This window comes from Thamnophis elegans, chromosome Z, assembly GCF_009769535.1.
Source record: "Thamnophis elegans isolate rThaEle1 chromosome Z, rThaEle1.pri, whole genome shotgun sequence".
NCBI classification, from domain to species: Eukaryota; Metazoa; Chordata; class Lepidosauria; order Squamata; family Colubridae; genus Thamnophis; species Thamnophis elegans.
The window spans coordinates 132,388,114-132,395,613 of NC_045558.1; the positions used below are offsets into that span (position 1 = coordinate 132,388,114).

Consider the following 7,500-nt stretch of genomic DNA (forward strand, 5'->3'; position numbering starts at 1 on the left):
CCAGATTTGGATATGAAAACACTCCATGGAGAAATCATAGTCGAATGTAATGAAGGCTCCATCATCATGTTTTACTGTGTCTTGGGCTACATGGGCCTCTTGGCTCTTCTCAGCTTCACTGTGGCCTTTCTGGCCAGGAAGCTACCAGATACTTTCAATGAAGCCAAGTTCATTACTTTCAGCATGTTGGTTTTCTGCAGCGTTTGGTTGACCTTTGTCCCCACCTACCTGAGCACCAAAGGGAAGTACATGGTGGCCGTGGAGATCTTCTCTATTCTGTCTTCCGGTGTTGGTTTACTGGGATGCATCTTCACCCCAAAAATATATATAATTATATGGAGGCCTGAGCTAAACACTAGAGAGCATTTAATACACAAGAAATGAAGGAGGAGGAGGAGGAGGAGGAGGAGGAGGAGCAGGAGGAGCAGGAGGAGCAGGAGCAGGAGGAGGAGGAGGAGTGGTAGGGGGAGAGGGAGAGACAGGGCGAGGCGGAGGCAAAGGCGGAGCAGGAGCCGGAGCAGGAGCAGGAGCTGGAGCCGGAGCAGGAGCAGGAGGGGAAGAAAGAAGGAGGAGGAGGAGGAGGAGGAGGAGGAGGAGGAGGAGGAGGAGATTACTATTATTATTATTATTGTTGTTGTTATTGTTATTATTATTAAAGTTTGAACAAGCAAATACTAATTGGATGTATATGTGCAGCCATTTTCATATACAGGAATGAGTGAGTAATCAGATGAAATTGCACAAACATATCAAACAGTTACACGGAATACTTGTGTCCAAATTTGATTAGTACGCCCAAGAGTAAACTATTAGGAAATACATAACCTATTTAGGTAATAAAGTATAAACAAACTCAACTGAATTTGTCTTTTGTCTTAAAGGTTGGTGGGTTTATTTGTCGGGAGGGGTTGTATTAATTTTTCAGCAAGACATTTTCTATATAATTTAATTAAGATGTTCTGTTTGTGTATTCAATAGTAATAAAAAAAAAGAACTGGCCATTATCAAGATAGGTAAAGGTTCAACCTTCACACATCAGTGCTAGTCATTCCTGACTCCATGGGACCAGCGCTGTCTGAAGATCATGTGGATGACATGACTAAACACCGACGGCACACAGAACGCTGTTACCTTTCCACCAAGGTGGTTCCTATTTTTCTACTTGCATTTTTACATGCTTTAGAACTGCTTGGCAGAATCTGTTACTTGCATAGGGATTAGTCTTTATACTATTTATGTTGTTTGCATTTGTTGTCAGGGATTGCACCAGTGAGGCTAAAGCCAATTTCGGTGTATACATGATGTACAATGACAATAAAGGTTATACTATACTATGGCTCCAACCTGTGGGATCTTGAAAAGCTGCAAAATTTCTGCCATGCGTATGGATGTTTCAGGGCTCATCCCTCCGACGATTCCCACAATTTTATTTATAGCGCCGCAAATATAGTTGGGTACAATTTTATGCAACTTAAAAAGCAGGTCCGGAGTGGTACAATAGGTCATTAGCGCATCAGAGTAGCTGTCATAGATGTGGAATCCAAGAGTGATGTTGGGCAAGATGTGAGGATCCTTGTTGATCTTGTTCACCGCACACACTAAAGCCAAGATGTGTTGATAGAACTTGGTTATCACACTGCAAATAAAGTAAGGTAAAGATAAAGATACCCCTCGCACATATGTGCTAGTCATTCCAGACTCTAAAGGGCCGTGCTCATCTTTGTTTCAAAGCTGAAGAGCCAGCGCTGTCCGAAGACGTCTCTGTGGTCATGTTGCCATCATGACTAAACACCGAAGGTGCACGGAACACTGTTACTTTCCACCAAAGGTGGTCCCTATTTTTTCTACTTGCATTTTTTACATGCTTTCGAACTGCTAGGTTGGCAGAATCTGTGATGAGTAACGGGAGCTCACTCTGTTACATAGCACTAGGGATTCAAACCGCTGAACTGCCAACTTTTCTGATTGACAAGTTTAGTGTCTTAGCCACTGAGCTACCATGTCCCTGTCAAGATAAACATTAGAAAGAACAGATTGTGATTCTTTGTAGATTGTTGAGTGGCTTTCCTATCCCTTAAAAACCACTGACTAATTAAATAAAATTAGTGACTAATTAAATTTTGCCATCAAAGCTGATAATGCAATCATTCCCAAACTCATCACTTCCAACTATATTAGAAGATGCATATGAGTTGAGCAATTATTTTAATATACAATTCCTAATGGCATGAAGGTTTAAGGATGCCTAAAAATATTTCTTTCTCTTTATGTGTTTTAAAAAATAAAAATAAAAAAATAAATATTTCGTTCCCTAGGTGAAAATAAATATATCCTGATAAAACCTTTGCCTTTTTGTGATTTTGTCTGGTAAATTAGATAGGGAAGAGAAAGCATGGTCTTGTGTCCTAAACTGGGATTTAAGAAGAAGTTTGATTGAACTTGCAAGACACATATTTTTTACAGTGTGTTTCCCTGGACACAAAGGCAAGAAATGTGATGGAGCTGTAAGTCTCAGATGAGATACACATCTCGCACTCCAAGACACCGCTCCCTGCCCCACCTACCACCTCCAAATTACATCCCTAAAGGGGGCGGGTGGCTAAGCGAGGAGCAGGAAGCCCTGCCATGCCTGCCAAGGTGGGGGGGGCAGAAGAGACGGCAAGAGGACCCATGTCTCGCTCCACACATCTCGCTTCTCCCTCGCCCCACCTGCCCCCCCTCGATAAAAGATGCCAGAAATGAGTCTTTGTGCGTCCCGTCGCGCCACCGCCTCTTGGAGCAATACTGTTAGGAATATAATCTAATGGTTGGGTTGGCAATATATAAATCATGTAACAATGCTATACCTGTTTCTTTAAATCATACTGTAAAACGTGATTGGTTGCTGTTTCATCAATCGGCCATGAGAGGGAGCCAGAATGACTGTTAGCTCTCTGTTTGTTAGATACTGGGCAGATCTGATCTGAGTGTTTTGGAAGCTGGCTGTTAGAAAGTGCTGTGAGCTATTGTACGTTTTCCAACTGCAAAATTTGAGTACTGAACTGATTATAGGATACTGTACTATGTTATTTGGATTATCCCTTAACTGAAAGACGTTGATGACTGACTGTCTTATCTGTGTATGACTTGAACTGTTTGATGGACTCTGATACCTCTATTTCCATGAAAGTAAAAGCCTATTTAAACTGCAGTGTCTCTGTATGCTGGTTTGTGTGTTCTCCAACACAACTCTCACAACGCTTCTCTGAAGGCACTTGCTCTCCCAACGGGCAGATTACTTAACAAATACTTAACAACAAGCAAGGCTTGGTGTGCCGTTGCACGCACAAACTGCAGCACCACCACAAGGTTTGACACACCAACACAGCCGCGAGTGGCAGGAAGCCAGCTGTGCTGGTATGTCGAACCTCAAAGTGGCGCTGCAGTTCTTGCGTGCAATGGCACCAAAAGCCTTGCAGAGTCCTCCTCCAAGAGGCAGTGGCAAGACTCCTCAGGAGCGAATAGCTGACGAGCAGCTGACGAGGGCAACACAACAGCAGCCATGAGGTGACCACGCTGGCTGCCTCCTGCACCGCCAAAATAATAAGACACACACACACACATACACCGGAAATCAGGCCAAGCACTTATAAGACAGGGTTTTATTTTTGGAGAAAGGCGGTAGCTAGTTCTATTCATAAGCAAATACCCTCACCCAAAATCCAACAAAGGTAGGATTAGCCATCAGTCACAATAGGAATTGCCCAAATCCCCTTCATTGCATCATCTCAATTGCACCACTCCCAGAAACCTCAGCCAACCAGGGAGCTCAGACAACCTACACAGCTAGCTATGACCACTTCAACACCCAATAGAATACATCTTCTTGCACAGGAACAGGAAGCTCAACTGCAAAGCCCAAGCGAAGGTATTAAAAAGCCCCACTCTCAGCTCCATGTAGCCAGCTGCCCAGAACTCATGTGCTTCTGCTTCATCATTAAACCATCTTTCCAATCAGCCTCCATGTTTCCAGTGTCTTTCTCCCAGCTTGAAACTGAACCAGATGGATATTTCTTCCAACAATGCTTACAAGCAGAGGTGGTATTCAGCAGGTTCTGACCAGTTCTGGAGAACCAGTAGAGGACATTTTGAGTAGTTCAGAGAACCAGTAAATACCACCTCTGACTGGTCCCATCCCCATCTATTTTTTGCCTCCCAGCTGATCGGGAGGAAATGGGGACTTTGCAGTAACCTTTCCCTGGAGCGGAGAGAGAATTGAGATTTACAGTAACCTTCCCCTGGAGTGGAGAGGGAATAGAGATTTTACAGTAACCTTTCCCTGGAGTGGGGAGGAATAGAGATTTTACAGTAACCTTTCCCTGGAGTGGGGAGGAATAGAGATTTTACAGTAACCTTCCCCTGGAGTGAGGAGGAATAGAGATTTTGTAGTATCCTTCCCCTGGAGTGGGGAGGGAATGGAGATTTTACAGTAACCTTTCCCTGGAGTGGGGAGGAATTGAGATTTTGCAGTATCCTTCCCCTGGATTGGGGAGGGAATAGAGATTTTGCAGTATCCTTCCCCTGGAGAGGGAAGGGAATGGAGATTTTACAGTATCCTTCCCCTGCCACACAGCCCAAGCCATGTCACCCCCACCAAGCCACGCCGACAGAACCTGTAGTAAAAAAAAATTGAATCCCACCACTGCTTACAAGCAATAATACACAATATTCTGGATCTCCCACACGCTTTTAATATTTTGCTGAGCCCACCTAAGCTTATATATGTTTGCTTATTCAAAAGCAAGACAAAGGCCGAAACAGTGGAAATTATAAGTGACTTTAGAACATTTTAGATTAACCAATCTGACCATAATATTATTTAGCCCTTCCTGTTAGGTCAACATCCTAGCCATAGCACCTTTGAGATATGGTCAGTGAAACAGATAGTCCTCGATCTATGACCACAATTGAGCCTAAACTTTCTGCTGCTAAGTGAGACATTTCTTATGTTTTGCCCCATTTTACGACCTTTCTTTTCCACAGTTCTTACGTGAATCACTGCACTTGTTAAGTTAGTAACATGGTTGTTAAGTGAATCCGATTTCCACATTGACTTTGCTTGTCCAAAGGTCTCAGAAATTGTTCACCTGGCCACAGGATGCTGCCACCATCATAAATACGAGTCAGTTGCCAAGTGTCTGAATTTTGATGCAATGGTTGTAAGTGTGAAAAATGTCATAAGTCACTTTCTTCACTGTTAGGAATATAATTCTAACAGTTGGGTTGGCAATATATAAATCATGTAACAATGCTATACCTGTTTCTTTAAATCATGCTGTAAAATGTGATTGGTTGCTGTTTCCTCAATTGGCCATAAGAGGGAGCCAGAATGACTGTTAGCTCTCTGTTTGTTAGATGCTGGGCTGATCGGATCTGAGTGTTTTTGGAAGCTGGCTGTTAGAAAGTGCCGTTAGCTATTATAAGTTTTGAAACTGCTAGCAAACTTTGAGTACTGAACTGATTATATGATACTGTACTATGTTGTTTGGATTATCCCTTAACTGAAAGACGTTGATGACTGTCTTATCCGTGTATGACTTGGATTGTTTGATGGACTCTGATACCTCTATTTCCACGAAAGTAAAAGCCTATTGAAACTGCAGTGTCTCTGTATGCTGGTTTGTGTGTTCTCCAACACAACTCTCACAATGCTTCTGTGAACGTACTCGCTCTCCCAACAGGGAGTTTTCCTAACATTCACTGCTGTTGTAACCTTGAATTGTTACTAAACAAGATGTTAAAAACTACCTAGATAAATAAGTTGAAAACTACCTATAGAAACAATTTGATTTCTTGAGCCACATGTTCCCTGACTTAGTCTTCTCCCTATCACCACTTTTTGGTCAGAATTTAAATACTCTGGTACATTCTGTTTGTAATTTTTTTTTTGGGGGGGGGGGGTGTCAGTCATCTCAACATGGACTAGCTAGATATATTTCAACTATGAAAAAGTATATTCTGGCTATTCAAATGCTGCAACTCTTTGAGCCACCAGCAGATGGCGCACATGTATTGATATTTAGAGATATTCAATAGAAGGGTTGAATACGGAAAGGGAAGAGGAAAGGGAAGGAAAGAAAGGAAGGAAAAAGGAAAGGAAAGAAGAAGAAAGGAAGGGAAAAGGAAAAGAAAGAAAAGAAAGAAGGAAAGGAAAGAAGAGGAAGGGAAGAAAGGAGGAAGGAAAGGAATGGAAAGGAAAGAAGAGGAAAGGAAGAGGAGAGGAAAGGAAAGGAAAGAAGAGGAAAAGTAGAGGAAAGGAAGTTGGAAGGAAAGGAAAGGAAGAGAGAGAGACAAAGAAAGTAAGAAAAAACAGGCAGGCAGAAAGGAGGGAAGGAGGGAGGAGAAGGGTGGGAAAGGAAAGGAAAGGAAGAGAGAGAGAAAGTAAGTCCCATCTTTTTTACCTCAGGGGACTCCAAAATGAGCAGCTTTAAGACTGGTGTGGACTTCAACTCCCAGAATTCCATGAGTGGCTGAGGAATTTGGTAGAAACCGACAGTTTGGCCTCAATTGTGGTTGTAAGTCGAGGACTACCTATATTTATAAAAATAATAAAAGCAGGATATAAATAAAGAGTAATATTTTTAAAAAAAACAGCTGTCAAATTGACCAAGGAAGGGGTGTCGCAGAAAATCCAAACTTTATTATTTCTTGCACACCTTCAACCTGCCAGTTTTAAACAAAATCACTGTATGGACGCAGGGGTATTTTTCAGAGGTGAAAAATAATGCAATGGGATGGGATAGGGATAGGGATAGGGATAGGGATAGGGATAGGGATAGGGATAGGGATAGGGATAGGGATAGGGATAGGGATAGAATAGAATAGAATAGAATAGAATAGAATAGAATAGAATAGAAAATATGGGATGAGATGGAATGGAATGAAAAAGAAAAGAAGGAATGGAATGCAGTGGCGTGGCAGGGCGTGGCGTAGAATAAAATAAAATAGAATAGAATGAAGCATGGCATGGCATGGCATGGCATGGACTGGACTGGACTGGACTGGACTGGACTGGACTGGACTGGACTAGAATAGAATAGAATAGAATAGAATAGAATAGAATAGAATAGAATAGAATAGAATAGAATAGAATAGAATAGAATAGAATAGAATATATGTTATGGTATGGTATGGTATGGTATGGTATGGTATGGTATGGTATGGTATGGTATGGTATGGTATGGTATGGAGTGCAGAATAAAAAATATGGGATGGAATGGAATGGAATGAAGTGGCGTTGCAGGGCGTGGTGTAGAATACAATAGAATAGAATAGAATAGAATAGAATAGGGCATGGCATGGCATAGCATAGCATAGAATAGAATAGAATAGAATAGAATAGAATAGAATAGAATAGAATAGAATAGAATAGAATATATGGTATGGAAAGGAATGGAGTGCAGAATAAAAAATATGGGATGGAATGGAATGAAGTGAAGTAGAATGGAATGGAATTAAAAA

At 41.8% G+C, this 7,500-nt stretch overlaps 1 protein-coding gene across 1 annotated transcript in view; it reads left to right on the forward strand.

The window, feature by feature from the left end:
- Positions 1–384, forward strand: part of LOC116521845 (vomeronasal type-2 receptor 26-like) — a 20,078-nt gene extending 19,694 nt beyond the window's left edge. Inside the window, exon 7 of the mRNA XM_032236495.1 lies at positions 1–384. This exon is cut by the window's left edge and continues 515 nt beyond it. Coding sequence (XP_032092386.1) covers positions 1–384 — 384 coding nt within the window.
- Positions 385–7,500: the final 7,116 nt, after the last annotated feature.